We start from the raw sequence: 17,648 nt of genomic DNA, 5'->3' as shown, positions 1-17,648 counted from the left end.
CTTCGAATGCATCTGAAGAGAAGCTTAGAGAATCAGAGACATCTGATATGGGATCCTTTAGACTAGATGGATGCTTTTGATTCTGTAAGGCCTCTGTGCTATTGGTCGTCCCATTACTCTTTTTAGGGTTCAACCGATTTTCCTGTGGTTTTATGGGTAGATGAGAGCCAAATTGGTTGATTTTGGGGCTTTCTCCGTGCGTCTTTGAGGTAGGAGCTCGACCATTTGTGATATTGTGATCATTTAGTTCTTGAAGCGGTGCAAAATCCCAGTCAATAGCTTCAAACAATGAAGGGTCTTGGAAACCTCTCCGAACGTCCTGTCCAAGCGCAGTTTGAGTTTGATCAGTTAGTTTCGGCCGTTGTTGGGGAGCGGCCCGGCAAAGGAGTGTGGAACGGCTGCGCCCACTTGAAAGACGAAGTGCCTTTGCTCGTGGGTTGGGTGGAGGTGGTACAGCATGTTCTCTGGGAAGATTTTCGGTAGGTTTATCAGCCATCATTTTCCTACGGCCAACATTCAACACTTTATTCGAGACACTGACTGGGGGTGATAGCCGTGGAGCAGATCGGGGAGTTTGTCGCGGTTGAACTGTATGCCTAGGACTCGCCGTTTTCTGAAATTCCGGTGGCGTGCTGCGTAGAGTCACATCTGAGAATAAGTTGTCCATATCAGAATCAATCTCGACGACATCGGGAGATGTGCCTGTCTGGGGCCCATTGTCTTCAGCTTTTGAGCTTTGCTTTGACATTCTCGCTTTTCTAGCGTCTACAGTCCTAGCCCATAACTGTGTACTCTTCGAGCTTGGTCGGTGAATTTCGAATGGCTTTGTTAGATTCCGCATGGGCTGTGAATCAACTATTTTCTGCCTTTTTGGATTTCTCTCGTCCTGCCATTCATTCTCTGCATCCTTTCTCGACTCATAAGGGGATTTTGCGGGTATAACAGCCTTGCCGTGTGGCCCTTTCAGAGTGCCCAATATGGTATTCAGAGACTTGTGCCGTAATTGAGAGGGGTTGTAAATGGCAGTGTTTCGGATCATTGGTGATTGTTTTGGTCTAACCTCTGCTGTTTTGCTGTTCGGAGAGACCTTGCTCTTTCTCTCAAAGAGCGGAGTCAAATCTGTCTCCATAGTTCCAACTGCTTCCGCCACTTCCACCAGAACTCCCTTCTCTAGTGTCAACTCGTCACCCTCTTGAAGCTCCATGGTTTCTTTCCAATGCGTGTCCCCAATAAAGTTGCGCGGGACATCGTAGACCATAACCCTCTTATTAAACGTATGATATCGTAAGAAGCCATCTTGCCATCGTTTGGATTTCCGGCGGAGATCGTGAGAGTATAGACAGCGGAATTCGAGGACCGGTGCAGTATTTTGGGAGGGAGGGACAGAGAGGCTCGGAGTGCTGTGCGTAGCTACCGTCATCGCAAGTAGTTAATTCGCGCGAGGCAGGACGAACGCGCGACGTCGCACATGGAGACTTTTGCTTGCTTCTCAAATCACCGGTTGAACTGCTTCCTAACCTTAAAATTCGACGATGCTGTTTGGTGGCGTCAGAGGGTGGTGGGTTGGGCGACGCGGCGTTGCAAGGTAAGAGACATGCGAAAGCGCGAGAACAGGTGACCTGAAGCAGCCACCTTTCTTGTATTCTTGGCCTCGTAACACTCGCAGCCACGAAGGATGCAGCGCATCAGCGACAGGAAAATCCGGGTTGGCTCGTCAAGATCTGATAAGCTGCGGCTGCGGCTGAAACGCGGGGGCCGTTGGCCTTGGGACCACTTAACAGGAGGCTGAGTCTACGCCTATTCACCAAAGTTTCCCTAACATTTCAGCGTAACTTTTCTCGTCAACCTTCCACTAAGCATTACTTTCTCCCAACCTCTCATAGACCTCTTCCTTCACTGTCTCTCAAACTCACTGGAATTTTCCGCGTCAACGACGCCCCTCAGCAGCAATGCAGCGAGTGCAGAGGAAGTTTGGGACATTCCTCCCAAGGACAGCAAATGATGCAGACATTGCGGCCATGCTTCGTGAATTTGAGGAGGCTGATCAGATGCTTTCCAAGGTTTGTGTAACTTCTATTAGTCCTTATTTGTCATTGCTAATAATTGAGCAGATCGTTGACGCGGCGAAATCCTGGCGAGATGCGTGGTCAGACATCCTCGCTCACCAGTTGCTCATGATTGAGGAACTTAACACTCTTTACAAACCACTGGGTGTCAAAGGGGAGGCGTTCGGCTCTCACGTACCTGCAGATACACCTCAGGCAAAGCTAGAGCGTGCCGAGAGGTTGAGGGAGGCATATGCAGAGCTCAAGACGGATATGCTTGAGGAAATCAAGACCGTCGATTTAAAACTCATTATGCCTGCGAAAACAGCTAGGGACTCAATCAAGCCTATGAAGAAGGTCATAAAGAAGAGAGAAGATAAAAAGGTAAGCCCGGCCGCCAGCGATTGACCAATTGTACTAAGCGCTGTACACAGTTGGACTATGAAAGATACAAAAGCCGTGTGGAAGCTCTTCAGAAGAAATCAACACGTTCAGACCGTGAAAACACGGCATTGGCGAAACATGAGGCTGACCTTGCTCGGACCAGTCAAGAGTATGAAATCGCCGACGAAAGTCTTCGAATGAAACTCCCAGGCATTACTAGCGCCACTTTCTCACTCCTCCCTCATCTTCTCGCCAACCAAATTATCCTTCAGAATAACCTTCTTGGAAACCTTTACACTGTATTACACCAATACTCTCAGGAACATGGCTTCCCAAACCCACCACCAGAACTGGAAGAAGTCATCCCGATTTGGGATTCCGAGTTTACATCGCTCCGTAAAGAGATGGAAAGTGGCTACGAGGTGCTAGCACGTGGCAAAGCCATTCATCAGCCCATGAGACTTCCGGACCAGGGAAGTACATTGACAGGTCTAGGAATTAGGAATAAGATTATGCCAGGGCGGCGAACTAGCAGTAGTTCCGCCCTTCCAACGGTAGGCTCCACATCCCCCAAACCAGGCTATACTCCTCCAGCCTTGAATGAGTCTTCGCCTCCTCTGAATCTCTCAAATAAGCCCTCTTACAATTCGCTTAATACTACCAAACCAAAGATTGGACCACATTCGCCGGGACGCAGTCCTTCTCTGAATGCTGAAAACTCATGGGGCCGCGGTCCTTCGACAGCCTTATCAACCTCTGGTCAAACCGATTACTTCTCTCGGCCACGAATTCCCTCGGGCACTTCTACTACCAACCTTGCGCCCAGTGGGGCAACCCAAGGCCTAGGAAAGAAAAAGCCTCCGCCACCACCTCCCAAGAAAATAGGATCATACCAAGGCGAATACGTCACAGCGATGTATGACTTTGATGCGCTGAACGCTGGTGATCTTGCTTTTCGGGAAGGCGATCGAATAAAAGTCTTGAAGAAGACACAAAGCTCACAAGACTGGTGGGAAGGAGAGCTAAGAGGACAGCGGGGCAGCTTTCCTGCTAATTATTGCAAGTAGGCTTAACTGCAGATGGATTACATGCAGGAATGTTCTTTGGATAGCACAGAATTCAGGAAATAGATTAGATGGTGGGCCAAAGGGGAGACGCAACGCAGAAATTGGCCATTTCTATATTTCATGAGCACAGAACTCTACGAAGCTTGTGTGACATGCCTTCGTAATTGAGGGGGGGTTCCTCCAGTTCCCAGCCATATTGCTGTTAAAACTCCCATGCTCCGAACCCCAACCAACTCGTTATGAACTGAGTAAACTCTCAACCACTACTCGCGCTCGGTTTTTACCCCACGGGATTGACATGTGACACTCCTCCGGGCCCCCGCAACGATTGTCAGAGTTGGCCTAGCTCCCGTCTTGGCAATGTGCCTGGCCCCTAATGTGACTTCCAGCTTACCTTGTTCAGAAACACTTGTTTTCTTCCCTCTACTTCTTCAACTGGCCTAACACTGCCCTGTATGCCTCTTGAAGAGTAGAGAGATGGCGGAAAACAAGGTATGTCTTCAACTGGGGTTATGTATTGAGCTCGCACAAACCTAGTCTTGTTTATGCTCCAACTTATCCTCTGACAAACACACAGGACCCGCCGCTAAGACCTCCCTTTTCTACCGCAACCAGCATTTCTCTTGCATCTTTGCAGGATGCAATTACTACTACGACTCCGACTGTGCAGATTGACGGGATTCAACTCCAAACACGACCAGAGCCCGAAGCCCCAGCCCTTAGGAGAGCGCTAGAATCATTACCTACAATAGCTCGAAAGAACCATCATGCATTTCTAGTGGAGGATGATATAGACACGTACTTAAAGCAAAACTTCGATCTCTCGCGGCTCAATAGGATCCACCACCTTTTGTGGATGGCTGGAAGACCTTTGAGTGCGAGACCGTTGCATCGTCAGCAGATGATGGGCTTTGAAGTACTCTATACCGAACAAGTAGACCTACATTTACTCAAATTTTCAACTCGACTCCTTATCAAACCACTTCCGGGTTATATTCTGAACCATGAATTTTGGGAAACACATCTCTGCGAATCAAAAGATCTGCACCAATCAGCGTGTGGATTTCTTTTGTCGTATATCTGGCTTATTTGCTCTCCGCTGGACTTGAAGTTGGCTCACAAACTCGACCTTATACCATCATATATCACATGGCCATGGTGGAAAACCTTCGTAACCGATTTTGTATCCAATATTGATGTGAACGCACTCGATCAGGTCAACAAGCGCTACCATTTTGGTGAACTCCGCCTTGGAAGAATCAACACGACATACCGAATACGATTCATGTTTACACACTTCGTTCGAGGCTACTTGTATGGTTACAACCGCTACGTAGTGTTCTTCCAAAGAAACTTTGGCTGGGTGGTCATAGTGTTTGCCTTTTTCTCCCTCGTTCTCTCGGCAATGCAAGTGGGTGTAGCAGTACCGCAATTAAATGGGGACTTTGCTTTTCAACAGGCAGCATACGGTTTTGTGGTCTTTGCTATAATCAGTGTTGCAGCTCTTCTGGCCTTTGTCGGGATTACATTCGTCATAATATTCCTCTTTAACATGGCTGCGGCGATATCTCACGAGAAGAGTGAAAGAATTAACAGAGAAAAGCTTGCTGATGAAAGGAAGAAGGCCAAGAGTGTATGAATTTATCAAGCCATCTCTACAACAGAGAAACCCTAGAGAAGGACCCCGCCGAAATCCAGAGATGCTTCTTCCATACTCGTAATTTGTCCCGCCTCCTAGTATCTTTCTTCAAACGCAGCTGCTGCGCCTCGATCTGCATCTCAATTTTATTTTTGCCTGTAGACTTATGTTTTAGGCTGGCAGTCACACCTTCATCTGTCGGCTCACGAACGTAGTTTTCGAGATCCGTAAACACTCCTGCCGCAGCAATCAGTACTTGTTAGTAATTCGATACCCTCGAGATTCATACCTTCGCAATCTCCCAAGCTTGCCTCATCCTCAGGCTCTTCAACCCATAACGGCAGAATTGGATACATGGCACCTGGTGCGAAAAACACCACATCATCAAGTACACTGAAATGCTTCTGCTTCTCGTTGTTCTTGACCCATTCCCTTACTGCAGCCGGCAAATCTGCTTTCTCCACCTTAATCAACGTTCGCTCATTACTGTAATCACCAACTCCTTCCCATGATCCAGGGTATTCTTACCGGTGGTAGAAGACCTTTAGTTCCGGTGCCCAGTCTTTAGGAGCAGGACACATCTCGTCAAGTGTGTAGAGCTCTGCATTGAGGATTGTGGTCGATTTGCGGAGGTTATCGTAAGCTGTGGGCGATTTGGGGGACCATAGCTGCGCGTACGGCGATGCAACTGGGGGGTTTCTTCAGAAGCAGATGATGCGGTGCTGGAGCTGGAGTCAGACTCTGATTCGGAGGAGGCTAAGACGGCTGCAGTCAGTATAGCAGGCGTTAGGAGGGTTGAAAGCTTCATTGTAATTCTTTTTGAAGTTCCAATTGATTACGGAAAGGTGAAGATCAATTGATGAAATGCGACAATATAAAAGCTGAGAATTGAGATCCAAGCAAAGCTGTTCGTACCGGACGTGGGCTCTTCATTTGTATACCTAATAAACTCTAATAAATACATGACTATCATATCTTATGCTTTCTGTCTTCAAGCTCTTCGCATATCCGTCCCCGAGTTCCAGATTAATTACTGGGGCATAAAGGTGGCCCGGACTAAATCAAACTACCTAAAAGCGTACTAGCAAAGCAGATGTCATAATCGCAGTAGATAAATTAATAGGCCACATCTTCGAAGTGTAAAGGACAGATGGCAGGATTTTTGAGCCCCAGGAGTGGCTAGTGAACTTGTCAATTATGGAGAGCTGAATTCCCATGTGTTCATCTAGATACATCGTATTTTATACCAGGTCTTTCACAGGGGGAAGGAAGAGCTATAAATTACCAGAAGGTTTTAATTTTGGAGCGCCCAGTTGTTTGGTATATCTGACGGTCTCCAAGATTACTTCAAGTAATTATTGAAATCCAGTCAACATTCGCAGCCCAACTCTGAGGACTTTGCCCAGTCAATATTTCTAAAGTTAATGCCTATCTATAATTGGCCGTATTATCTACAGTTCAACTAGCAGCTCTCCAGCAAACCTCTCTCAAAATTCCGCAGGAGCCGGAGCCATTCATAAATTTAAAAAGCTATACTAGTCTAAGTTTTATGCGAGGCGTGACTGATATGATAAATTAACGCAGAGTAGTCCAAAAGATTCTATTGCAGATAAAATGATACGACTTCGTCGCCGTACCACTTCCGTCCTACATCCTCATGGCTTCGAATCCACTTCCGGAGCTGGGACTCTCCAAGGCTATCCCACCTGGGGTCAAGAAATGTAGAAATATTACTATAACTGTCCGACCCCTCGCTCTCTCGCCGTAGTCTACGAACAGATTCCGGAATATAACGCCGGATTTCTGAGACGGTGAGATCGAGTGGAAGTCCTTGGAAGAAAGGAATAGAGTATCTAGGTTTTGACGATGATAGAGGTGCCTACGTAGATTAGTATTTTACTTTGCAAAAATGACACAAATCTATCATAATACATATGCCCAGCCAGTAGCTGCCAAGTTGTGAGGAATCAGTTTGGTTAATATACCTTTACACGGTGAACAGTGGCCTTCACCGCTCCATCTGTCGCAGCTTCAAAAGCATTTCCAAAATTCACAACAAAGGTACCTTCAATAGGAGGTGCTGGTATCCATTCTCCGCTGGCGTTTACAACCTCCAAACCCTCTTCCTGGCCTGCTTGGTATAAAAAGGTAAGCCAGCCACTCGAGTCCTTGTGGGCACCAACGCCTTGACCCCGAAAGCTGCCTGTACTAGGTGGATATTTTACTAGCTTAATACGATGCTGTGGCGGCATATATGGATGACTTTTAGTCTTCATGTTACAAGAACGCGGTAGGAAGAAATCGTCGAATGTTCCGATTGGAATGCTGAATGCCTCTTCAACAAGATGTACGAAGCGATATGAGAGCGCTTGGAGGGCGTCATGGTATCTTCAAGGTATCAGTGGCCGGTTGCAGGTTAGCGGGTAAGTAAAAGCTAACTCTAGATATGCTTTCCTAAAGCCTGGGACATGGTCTTCGCACGGCCATTGATTAGGGCCGCGGAGACGCCAATAGAGCTTTGTGAAATCTCTATCTCCTGGTCCACCAATTTTCTTGTGATTTGTGGGGTCTTGCCATATTACCGGAAGCTCAGTGGCAAGATCAAATTGCTCACGAAGGTCTTTCTCTCCAAGCGTCATTTCTTCAGCAAAACCGCTGTAGCCTAAGAAATGTGGAGAGTTTAATTTTGAAAGACGAGCTTTGGCACTATTTCCTTGGTTGAATAAAGCTGGAAGCCTTGAAACAAGATTCATAATTGTTTCCATCGATACGCCGTGGTCTTTAATGTAGAGAAATCCGACGTTGAAAAGAGCATTGTGAAGCTCTTCAAGTAGAGCAGGACGTTTAGAAGAATTGTCTGCATAGGATAAATCGAGTATAGGGAGCGAAGATGATTCTCCACTTTGCATCTCGCCGTCCATCGTTTCTTAGGTACCCAGGCAGCGTCTATGGTCTTGAAAGTCAACAAAATGTATGAGAAGGTCTGAGTCAGACGCTGGGCTTGATGTATGATCGTGTTCTCACAAGGTAACAGGGCTGTCTTAAGACATCATCACACCAACTTCCAGCTTGTTCCTGAATATCCTCGTGGCCCACGACGCCATCGCAGATGACCTCAATAGCCGGACAGCGGACCCTGAAATCATCGGAATAATTATTCTTCCGAGCCCTACTCTCACTAGATACAGGCAGCTTTGAAACCCCCACCGCCCCTCCCCCTCCTCTCATCATCACAACCATTCTCTACCGTCCACCTTACAACAAGTTTTTGAAATGGCCTATAACTTCGTACGTTCCTATATCGACACATTTCGTGAACGTACCGCCCAAATATCACACACATCGACCTTCCGAAACACTGGGCAGATTACGCCCGAAGAGTTTGTCCTTGCGGGCGACTTCCTCGTTTTCAAGTTCCCCTCATGGTCTTGGGCCGACGCTTCAAGTCCATCGAAACGCGTACCATATCTGCCTGAGGGAAAGCAGTTCCTCGTCACACGAGGTGTGCCCTGCCATCGAAGGCTCGATGAGAACTTTGCTGGCGACGCCGGCCAGGATGAGACGCTCGTACGGGACGGCTTCGCTGCGGGCGAGGGTGAGCCAGAAGACGATGGCTGGCTAAGGACCGGGGGCATGGCAGCTAGCCAGGAGGCAAGAGTGCGAGATGTCCGGACTGTAGATGAGAGCGGAAATCTTGGAGATGCCGGAGCAGAGGAAGAGGAGATCCCTGATATGGAAGACGAGGAGGATGATGAGGAGGCCATTATTAGGGACCCTAAAGCTGGTACTAGCACCTCAGCGTATGTTCAAGTCTTTTCTCCCCACTGTTGACACGAACATCTACCCTGGCCTCATGCCGAGCTTACGGTCTCATACTATTTCTGCTCTATACGCTAAATATCTATCCAGACCCCTCCGAACATACACGCTCTACATAACCTACTCTGCCCACTACCGCACACCCCGTCTATACCTCTCCGGATATGGGTCATCGTCAGAACCTCTTAAGCCACAAGCAATGATGGAAGACATTGTCGGCGACTACAAAGACAAGACCGTTACAATCGAAGACTTCCCTTTCTTCGACCATTCCATCAAGACGGCCTCCGTGCACCCTTGCAAGCACGCTTCCGTCATGAAAATTCTGCTTGATCGTGCCGACGCTGCACTCAAACTACGTCTAGCTAAACTGAAAGCGGGGAAGGACATCGGAAAGGTGGATAGTGGAATGGAAGGACTAGTAGATGATACGAAGCTGCTCAAGTTAACGGAGCGGGCAGAGCAGCAAGAGCGAGAAGAGAGCGGCAAGGACAGGACAGCGGACGAGTGGGAGGTGCTTGAGGATGGCCCCGAAGAGGAAGAAGTCGCCATCAGGGTCGACCAGTATCTAGTAGTATTCCTGAAGTTCATAGCAAGGTATGTTTTGCTATCCACTAAAACTAAAAAGCGAGGAGTCGAGACTAATTTGCTCATGTTAATAGCGTTACGCCTGGCATCGAGCACGATTTTACGATGGGCGTTTAATATTTGGCTTGTTCATATTCATAACATGCAGTTTGCTGCAAGAGACTGCCACTTGCTATTTTGTATCGTCCTTGCGATTTGGCGTTAGGCGTTCTATCTCGCTGGGGAACCAGTGAGGGAAGGGGACAAAGCGGGCGTTTGAGATTAGGCTAAGCCGGGGAAAGTCTGAAGGCGCATGATAACTATCCTAATCAAGGGAATTCTATTGTATCCAAAGCGACTTTAGGTTGATTGTTGTTCTGGCAATCTAATGAATGCTCCTAATCTGTGAATATAATATCTACCCATCTCATTTCGACTCGAAGCCGAAAGCAGTTAACCGCCCCAATACCGACTCCCCTGTGGCCTTCTCACAGCCCCTTCCATCCCTTCATACGCTAACTGCCGACGCTCAGCACTCCTAGAGCGACTGAGAACCGAGTTGATGATTTCCTCAATAGCGTCGATTGTCGTATCTGGTGCAGGCGATCGCGGAAGCAGTTCGGGTGCCTCGAGCGACCCTGGAGGGATGTCCCCCGAGGTGTCGCGTTTCTCTTGCTGGGAGTGGCGGTAAATAGGTGGGATCAGAAAGGCTTGGGCCTTGACGGCGGTGGAGAGAAGAGAGGATGGTTGATCTGAAGAGGGAATACCGGAAGTGAGGCGGTTTGTTATGTCGCGCTAGATTTGTTTAGTGTTTGTTGTAACAGTTGTGCAAGGAAGCGGCAGTTCCGTCCTTTAAAGCGCTAGAGACACAAGGGGCTCAGAAGTCATTTACGGCAACTTGAATATTTCAAAGTAAAGAAAGGGATATCGCACTTCGGATAGCCCTTCGGCTCTCATTCGTTCTGCAATACGCTCTGTGTCCGCCGCTGAAGGTGAAATAGGAGCAGCAGCTACATCAACCAGGAAAGTAAAAAGAACAACAAACAAGATGATATAAGCACTAGAGCAGCCCATTTCTATGCAGCGATGTCGGAGAAGAGCACGTAGCTGTCTTATAGGGTTAAAAATTCTACCTGAGACAGTGGACGCGTGCGATGGTGTCTGAGGCTTTTAAGAATACCTTCGGTGGATTTTAGAATCTTCTTAAGAGATTCAAACACCATAAGGAGAAATGGAAGGGGGGAACGAGAGAATTGTCCAGTCTGGATAAAGGAACCAGCAACTTTATTTTAGAAGAGACTCCGCAGCTATTCGACAAAATAATATGGCGAGTCGGCCTCCCTTATATTTTCTATCTTAGCCATCATCTTGGAGAAATAACACCAAAGCGTGTTAAATAAGGAATTGGCAGTAAGGAAAGATAAGTGGCGCCCGGCGAGGTCACGTTTCCCGTGCATTTAGCCCTCTAGGCCCTAAAGCTAATGGAGTTAACTGATCAGAAAGGGATAGAACTATCGATCATCTGCTTTTTTTTGCCTATTTCCAAGCACCTTGTTCTCAGAAATCCCCCTTTCTAGGTTCGCTTGACGCGTTGCGCGTAAGGAGGTTGGGAAGAATTAGGAAATGCAAGGGAGAACGTGCAAGCTGAGTACAATGGAAGAAGCCGCCATTTCTCGTATACAAATCAAATGACAGTCGCAGACAAAAAGTCGCATGNTTTAAGCTCGATAGGGGACGAAAGTAGTACAAATTATTGTTTACTCGAAATGCAAACGTACCTTGTTTGGCCTTGCCTTCCGAAGTATCTGCTAGAGCTTATCCTTAAGCTCTCGTTACCACTGTGCAACGCCTTTATAACATGAGTGCTGATAATATGGAAAGACACCATTATGGATAAGTAGTTGAGAACTGGGTGGAACTTAAAGGTACAAATAAAATGAGCGTGATCTGTTAAGGCTCTGCCAGGCAAGAAGCATCTTAGATATGATTGTGTAAGAGTTCAAGAGGAGAATACAGGGTTAAATCATACGTGTGTCCATTGGAAACTATCCTTGAGCTATCATCAAGAGTCCAAAGCTGTCATGAGATTCGTGTTATTTGACTAAGCATGCCAAGACATTACGCTGAGCTCGTATTGATGACCGCAACCACATCCTATACTCTCCTCAGCTTAATACCCTACTCAACATCTTTCTTTTTAATTGTGATTCTCCGCGCAGTTTTTCCTATTTTTAGTTACGATGAACAGCTATCATGTTACTTATTGTAAGAATTATGGACCTCTCAGCTTGAAAGTGTCGCTTTTTGGATACCACCACACGCTTTCCCTTGCTTCCCGCCAGTGCTGTTACCCATCACCGTGGGACATTGGCAATCATGTGTTCCAGCAGTCCCCCCTCATCTCAGACCCTTATGGGTAGTTCGCCGCCTCCGGAAGGGATACCTTCCGGTTCCCTTGATCTAAGTGTCTTACCACCAGTATTTGTTTTACCGGCTCATTTCAAGGGAGATGAGCTACACGATGTAGAGGAACGGTTGATGGAGCAAAACGCCCCTCTGACATTCGACGCATCTGAAGCAAAACTCTTCATTGGGAAAGTTGGGACGAAACGTAGAGCAGCATTCGAACTTCGAAGTCATCGTGTTTGGACAGAAGAGCTTGTATATTCATCGCTGGTGTCACACCCACAGGTAAATGAAGACCTTGAGCCAGCCCACAAGAAGCGACTCGTCGAGACTACATCTGCATCACGCAGCAAGACTCTTAAACTACGCAACGAAGAGTCTACGACTAAGGCAGAGACTGAAGATAATTCCTTTGGGCTGTCTGTTAATAATAAAATAAGGCATATTTCGCCAATCCTAGTCCCTGATCTCGACCAAAACCCCAAATTGCCAAGTGTTCCTTTCGAAGGAGAGAATTTCGTGGATGCTATCAAGGTCGTCAAGCTTGACTGGCTCGACGATTCTAATGAAGCTGGGAAATTTCTTCCTTTAGGGGAATACGTTGTATACAAAGGAAGGCCTGTCGATCGAACAGCTACTGTTGTCACTTCTCAGCTTCCAACCGCATCACTAGCTTCACAATCAACACATAAAATCATATCATCTTCTCGAAAAGTCGTGGTGGAACGACCACAACCGGCTCAAAGTATTCTAGAAAGAGCTAAAGCAGATCACTTGGTAGCTCCTGCCCGAAAATCAGGTCAGCGGCCTTACAAATCAACCGGTCATGGGCCGCGTCGTTTTGATAACAGAACGTTCGCATCCCAGAGCCAGAAACAAGGGCATTCCTCGTCTCAAGTGGCGAATCTATTGCAGCAGACGGCAAGTGACTACGAAAGTGAAGGCAGCGACATCCCAGAGCCCCCGGATTGGGTCAAGGCTAGCTTAAAGTATGCTTGTCAACGTTCAACGCCTGCCGATCCACCCAACGACCCTTTCATCGAACAACTGAAGAAAATCAGAAAAGCACGCCTCCTTATGGACGATGAGATTGGCGTGCGAGCTTACTCAACTAGCATTGCAGCATTGGCAGCATACCCTTATCTCATCACTAATCCGCGTGAGATCCTTTGGCTTCCTGGGTGTGACGTGAAGATCGCAAACCTTTGGATCGAATGGAAGAATACTGGCACTATTAAAGTAGCTGAGGATGCCGAAAATGACGAGGTAATGAAAGTTCTTCGCCTATTCTACGACATCTGGGGCGTCGGCGCCTCCACAGCGCGCGAGTTTTACTTTTCAAATCATTGGCGGGACCTTGACGACATTGTTGAACATGGCTGGTCCACCCTTTCACGAGTTCAACAGATTGGAGTAAAATACTGCGCCGAGTTTCTAGAAAAAATTCCCCGTTCTGAAGTCGAGTCCATAGCCTCTATCATCCACACCCACGCAATTCGTGTCCGTGACTCAAACATCTCTGTTACAATAGTCGGCGGCTACCGCCGCGGCAAAAGTGCCTCGGGAGATGTCGACATTATCCTGTCGCATCCTTCCCTCCCACAAACCGGTAACCTCGTCACCGACGTAGTCGCGTCACTCGAAGACGAGGGTTGGATCACGCACACGCTGCTACTGAGCCTTCACGGTACCCACCGTGGCCAAGCTACTCTGCCCTTCCGGTCTTCTGGTCATGCAAGCTATGGTTTCGACACGCTTGACAAGGCGCTTGTGGTTTGGCAGGACCTGCACTGGCCCACTCGAGAGGCGGATTTGGCAGCTAATTCGAAAGCAAAGAATCCGAACATTCACCGTAGGGTGGATATTATTGTCTCACCTTGGCGTACAGTTGGCTGCGCCGTCGCTGGGTGGAGTGGCGGTACAACCTTTCAGCGAGATTTACGGCGCTACGCGAAGCATGTCAAGGGGTGGAAGTTTGATAGTAGTGGGGTTAGAGACAGGAGCACGGGGCAAGTAGTGGAGCTTGAAGGGCCGGTGGGGGTAACTGGAACAGCGGAGGAGGCAGAGCGAAAAGTCTTTGAGGGAATGGGCTTGCCATATATTGACCCGTGGGAAAGGTGCACTGGATAGTTAATTTCATATCAATACTTCTTAAGTGCCTTAGTACCTCAATAAGAAGTAATTTAGCTCCGCGAGGCCCAATTAAGGCCTCTATGATATGTTTTGTTCTTTATTAGTTCTAGAGTAGTAATGCTACTATGTTTCTACTCTCTTTAAATCTAATATTTCTAAAGAGCTTTAGGGGACATTACAAATATCACCTACTTTGCAATAAACCCTTGAAACAAACCATAACTCTATTTTGCCTATCCTTAATTTTTGGGTATCTAACACTACTCATGACCTCATTCCTCGTGATATCGTTAAAGGGTTGAAAGTCTCACATGCTGCCTAAAGGGCGCCCAAAATTCATGCGCTGCTTCTTAAGTAACACCCCATCTACAGCATCAAATCCTTCGTCGCTCCAAACTTCCTTTACCGTCTGAACCTTATTCTCGTTAGGCTTTTCAGGGGAGTCCCTCAGCTCCTTGGCAAGGTCTTCTAATTTGCTCGCCAATACACTCACTGAAAAGGTGTCATCACTCTCAACACCAGGATTTGCAGGCAGGGTTAGAGGACCGCTTAGAAATTCTTCTGGTGAATCCTCACCAACCCAGACCTCTGGGCTCGGACTGTACGGAACGGGCGGTGTGTGACCGGCATATAACGTTTGCATTGGCAAAAACGGTGAAAGGGCTGCGGGAGGTGGGGGGGAGTCCGTGACGCGTTCTGCGGCCATTGACGCGCTTTGCCGGGTCGTCGCGTCACGTGCGGCTGCGACCTTGCGCAGATAGGAAATCCGCTCATCGTAGCGCTTGATTAGCTCGGTATGCTCTTCGATTACTTCCAGGCTCTTCTTTCTTAGAGTCTCCGAGATGCGAATTTGTTCATGCAGTGAGAAATTGGTGTGTGGAATTGGTGAAGGCCGCGAGGTGACTTCTTCGTCGTCATCTGCCTTGATGGTGGGGATCTCTTTCGAAGACGCCATTGTATGCGTGAACTAGATAGCAGAAGGTAAAAGATTAGTCGCTAGTATCCTCAATCGTTAGATCAGGAATGGAACCGTCCTTACTTCAGAGAAGATATCCTTAAAGGGAGAGGATCGTAGAATTGTCGGCTATAACTCCGTTTGAGCGTTGCCTAGCTCTGCGGAGAACAGTAAGAGTAGGATGATATCGAATAAATCCTATCTTCGGAGTACCCAACGCCTTTTTATAGCAAGCGCGAAGGTTTAGTGCGATGTGTTCAATCTCGTTGGTTGAAAATGAATATCAGAAGGAATGGGTGCAGCAACGGACTTGGGAGCTGTCGCAAGGCTTCAGTGTCAGCGAGAGAGTAAATCAAGAATTGATAGACAAAGTTGCCGAGCCTCTCAACAGATTACTTGTGTTGTACCGTAACGAGATCTGAGGAATTTTGGTGGTAGGCTAGTGGAGGAGAATGTTAGACGTTACAGCACAAGTATCCAAACACCCTTGAGCTTAAGCACGGTCCATGCAGGAACGGGAGGCTGCATGCCCGAAATGCGGGCCGAGAAACCCAAAAAGCGCATCCCCACTATCTGGCCCGTTCATCTCGAAAGGCCGGGCTGGTAATCCGCTATCGATTCAGAGGACAACACATCTCAGACCGCTGGCCGGATGCAACCTCGCCATTAAAACAGGCAGAGCTGTTTTCGCCAGGAATAGCTGACCCGCTTCGTTCCCTTAGATGCGATCCATGCAAAGCATTTTGATGCTGCAGGGATAAATGCGCTTCCAGTTGTTAAATCATGGTATCACTTGTCAGCCAGGCAGGTATCACGAATGACATATAGCTAGCTGATTGATATAGAGACACAGAATTGAACGATTGATCTGTTTTATTCAAGGTGGCTCTAAGAGCCCTAATATACATAATAGAATTGACCCCCTATAGGGGTCCCTAGAGGGTGGTGTAACAAGACGATATTAGGCTAATACTAATATCTAACAGCCGTCGTCACAGGTCAATATTACCCATAGGTAAAGCTACCTCCGTAGCCAACACACCCCCTTAGATCTAGCGTAGAGCGGCAGAGCTAGATTACCAAATTAGGTAGTCGTAATAGACAAGCTAGTAGTAAGCTTTACTAAGCGTTAATTAACTAGATATCTAATATCGCGGAGCCCTACCATGTCGATAAATTTTTAATAATTTTGCTTTAATAGAGCTTTAGTTAGTCTATTTACAACTATCTCGCTTATTAGTACCTATTATATAATAAAGCTTCCGTTTTAAACTTCTTGGCAAAGCCAGAATTAATAGATATCTATATATCGGAGTTTTGTAGATACTATAGGGGTCTCTTTTATCACAATCCGTACTAACTACTAATTATTATAATTAATAATAACGTCCTATTTGGGATCGAATCTAATAGCTTTAAAGATCTAAACTATATACTTAACCTCCCTACTAACGTATAAGAGAGCTAGGAGTTCTGCCTTTATAGTAGACTTAGTAACTACCTTTTATCTAGTTGCCTACTATACTATAGGCCTATTAAATAAGCTTATTAAGAAGCCCTATAAGCTCTAACGTATTAGAGCATTATTAGTAAAGCTAGCATTAGAAGCAGCTTTTAGAACCTAGTTTATCTTATATAGCGTAATAGTAGAGAACTTAAGAGCGAGGTATCTGGTATTATAGAGATAGGTAAGTAATCTATTAATCTTCGCAAAATAAGCTAGCGACGGATTTTATAAAAACTCAGCTAGCCTACTAACTAAGAAAGCAACGTCTAGTTATATAGTAGATGCTAGATATATTGCAGAACCTATATAACGTTAATATCCTTTCATCTAATTCGGCGTAGCTTCTCCCTTATACGGCGTTAATTTCTAGCCCAATAGTGGTATAGCTAATGGCTTTAGATATTCTAGATAGTATATTAAGACTAGCTTCTTAAGATATTAATCTAAACAGAGCCAGAGCTTTCCCTTTTATCAATCTCGCATAACACAAGTATTTAGGAATAACGTGAACTAAGGTATTTAGCAGATCTCAAATCGATCTTATAGCTGCTTTAGGATATCCTCTATCTACTATTAATAGCTCGGGTGTCCTATAATTAGGATATCGTTAATATAGAAAAATATAAAGATAGGTTCGGTAGGGTGTATATAGAGACATAGCTTATCCAGTATAGCTTTTAAACCTATACTCCGCAAAGCAGCAGACATTTCTAAAAACCACAATTTAGGAGATTTCCGTAGTCTATACATTGCCTTTCTTAGATAGAAAGAGAATCTAGGCGGTAGGTCTATACCCTTAGGGGGAACGAGGTAGACCTTATCGTCAACTAAGGCATTGACAAATGCATTGACGGCGTCAACTTATATGACGTCAAGGTCGAAGCTAGCGGTAAGAGCGCAAAGTAGACGGAAGGTTCGATAGGCTGCCGTTATAGCTTTAACCTCCTCTTATAAGACTGCTTAAAGGTCTCCGCGGACGACTAGACGAGCTTTAAATCTCGTAATAAAGCCGTCCGAATCTTCCTTGTACGTAAAGACCTACATAGTAGGAAGTCGATGGACCTGTTCCAACTAATACCAGTATATACGATATTCTGGAACATTTCTGCCTCATTCTGGAATAAGT

At 46.5% G+C, this 17,648-nt stretch overlaps 9 protein-coding genes across 9 annotated transcripts; 4 read left to right on the top strand and 5 right to left on the bottom strand.

Moving 5' to 3' along the window:
* Positions 1 to 538: 538 nt before the first annotated feature.
* K441DRAFT_620147 (uncharacterized protein) lies at positions 539 to 1,665 on the bottom strand (the record flags this gene model as incomplete). Its single annotated transcript, XM_067645911.1, has 2 exons — positions 793 to 1,665; positions 539 to 753 (listed from the first exon to the last, which is right to left on the bottom strand). Coding segments are annotated over exons 1-2 (843 nt in total), but the record flags the coding sequence as incomplete, so codon positions are not given.
* Positions 1,666 to 1,697: 32 nt separating this feature from the next.
* Positions 1,698 to 3,629, top strand: K441DRAFT_645548 (uncharacterized protein). Its single transcript, XM_067646800.1, has 3 exons — positions 1,698 to 2,060; positions 2,112 to 2,429; positions 2,480 to 3,629. Exons 1-3 carry the CDS (start codon positions 1,950 to 1,952, stop codon positions 3,494 to 3,496), a joined length of 1,446 nt encoding a protein of 481 aa, XP_067498593.1. The 5' UTR covers positions 1,698 to 1,949; the 3' UTR covers positions 3,497 to 3,629.
* A 585-nt stretch (positions 3,630 to 4,214) lies between these two features.
* K441DRAFT_585360 (uncharacterized protein) lies at positions 4,215 to 5,135 on the top strand (the record flags this gene model as incomplete). The annotated part of the gene is made up of 1 exon (XM_067644573.1): positions 4,215 to 5,135. A coding segment is annotated over one exon (921 nt), but the record flags the coding sequence as incomplete, so codon positions are not given.
* Positions 5,136 to 5,151: 16 nt separating this feature from the next.
* K441DRAFT_708475 (uncharacterized protein) lies at positions 5,152 to 6,100 on the bottom strand (the record flags this gene model as incomplete). Its single annotated transcript, XM_067653779.1, has 4 exons — positions 5,814 to 6,100; positions 5,664 to 5,778; positions 5,425 to 5,621; positions 5,152 to 5,372 (listed from the first exon to the last, which is right to left on the bottom strand). Exons 1-4 carry the CDS (start codon positions 5,941 to 5,943, stop codon positions 5,152 to 5,154), a joined length of 663 nt encoding a protein of 220 aa, XP_067498591.1. The 5' UTR covers positions 5,944 to 6,100.
* A 435-nt stretch (positions 6,101 to 6,535) lies between these two features.
* K441DRAFT_700084 (Clavaminate synthase-like protein) lies at positions 6,536 to 8,056 on the bottom strand (the record flags this gene model as incomplete). Its single annotated transcript, XM_067653223.1, has 3 exons — positions 6,536 to 7,014; positions 7,121 to 7,523; positions 7,575 to 8,056. 3 exons carry the CDS (start codon positions 8,054 to 8,056, stop codon positions 6,736 to 6,738), a joined length of 1,164 nt encoding a protein of 387 aa, XP_067498590.1. The 3' UTR covers positions 6,536 to 6,735.
* Positions 8,057 to 8,349: 293 nt separating this feature from the next.
* Positions 8,350 to 9,946, top strand: K441DRAFT_668121 (autophagy-related protein-like protein 3). The gene is made up of 3 exons (XM_067649947.1): positions 8,350 to 8,935; positions 9,045 to 9,551; positions 9,617 to 9,946. Exons 1-3 carry the CDS (start codon positions 8,409 to 8,411, stop codon positions 9,657 to 9,659), a joined length of 1,077 nt encoding a protein of 358 aa, XP_067498589.1. The 5' UTR covers positions 8,350 to 8,408; the 3' UTR covers positions 9,660 to 9,946.
* Positions 9,947 to 9,974: 28 nt separating this feature from the next.
* Positions 9,975 to 10,595, bottom strand: K441DRAFT_681363 (uncharacterized protein; the record flags this gene model as incomplete). Its single annotated transcript, XM_067651465.1, has 2 exons — positions 9,975 to 10,316; positions 10,455 to 10,595. The coding sequence occupies 2 exons, from the start codon at positions 10,593 to 10,595 to the stop codon at positions 9,975 to 9,977; spliced, it is 483 nt and encodes a 160-aa protein (XP_067498588.1).
* Positions 10,596 to 11,933: 1,338 nt separating this feature from the next.
* On the top strand, positions 11,934 to 14,057 carry K441DRAFT_690221 (terminal deoxynucleotidyl transferase-like protein; the record flags this gene model as incomplete). The annotated part of the gene is made up of 1 exon (XM_067652368.1): positions 11,934 to 14,057. One exon carries the CDS (start codon positions 11,934 to 11,936, stop codon positions 14,055 to 14,057), a length of 2,124 nt encoding a protein of 707 aa, XP_067498587.1.
* Positions 14,058 to 14,277: 220 nt separating this feature from the next.
* K441DRAFT_700080 (uncharacterized protein) lies at positions 14,278 to 15,413 on the bottom strand. The gene is made up of 2 exons (XM_067653222.1): positions 15,100 to 15,413; positions 14,278 to 15,027 (listed from the first exon to the last, which is right to left on the bottom strand). The coding sequence occupies exon 2, from the start codon at positions 15,013 to 15,015 to the stop codon at positions 14,368 to 14,370; it is 648 nt and encodes a 215-aa protein (XP_067498586.1). The 5' UTR covers positions 15,016 to 15,027; positions 15,100 to 15,413; the 3' UTR covers positions 14,278 to 14,367.
* Positions 15,414 to 17,648: the final 2,235 nt, after the last annotated feature.

The sequence above is a fragment of the Cenococcum geophilum genome, assembly GCF_001692895.1.
Source record: "Cenococcum geophilum 1.58 unplaced genomic scaffold K441scaffold_60, whole genome shotgun sequence".
NCBI classification, from domain to species: Eukaryota; Fungi; Ascomycota; class Dothideomycetes; order Gloniales; family Gloniaceae; genus Cenococcum; species Cenococcum geophilum.
This window is presented reverse-complemented; position numbering and strand designations above follow the sequence as displayed.

What these genes read in the sequence shown, in the direction of transcription:
- K441DRAFT_645548 (XM_067646800.1), top strand. Translation starts at nt 1,950, where the DNA reads ATGCAGCGAGTGCAGAGGAAGTTTGGGACATTCCTCCCAAGGACAGCA. An exon ending in CTGATCAGATGCTTTCCAAG is followed by an intron (nt 2,061 to 2,111) that starts GTTTGTGTAACT and finishes ATAATTGAGCAG; the next exon opens with ATCGTTGACGCGGCGAAATC. An exon ending in AGAAGAGAGAAGATAAAAAG is followed by an intron (nt 2,430 to 2,479) that starts GTAAGCCCGGCC and finishes CGCTGTACACAG; the next exon opens with TTGGACTATGAAAGATACAA.
- K441DRAFT_668121 (XM_067649947.1), top strand. Translation starts at nt 8,409, where the DNA reads ATGGCCTATAACTTCGTACGTTCCTATATCGACACATTTCGTGAACGT. An exon ending in GCTGGTACTAGCACCTCAGC is followed by an intron (nt 8,936 to 9,044) that starts GTATGTTCAAGT and finishes ATATCTATCCAG; the next exon opens with ACCCCTCCGAACATACACGC. An exon ending in TTCCTGAAGTTCATAGCAAG is followed by an intron (nt 9,552 to 9,616) that starts GTATGTTTTGCT and finishes TCATGTTAATAG; the next exon opens with CGTTACGCCTGGCATCGAGC.
- K441DRAFT_700080 (XM_067653222.1), bottom strand. Translation starts at nt 15,015, where the DNA reads ATGGCGTCTTCGAAAGAGATCCCCACCATCAAGGCAGATGACGACGAA.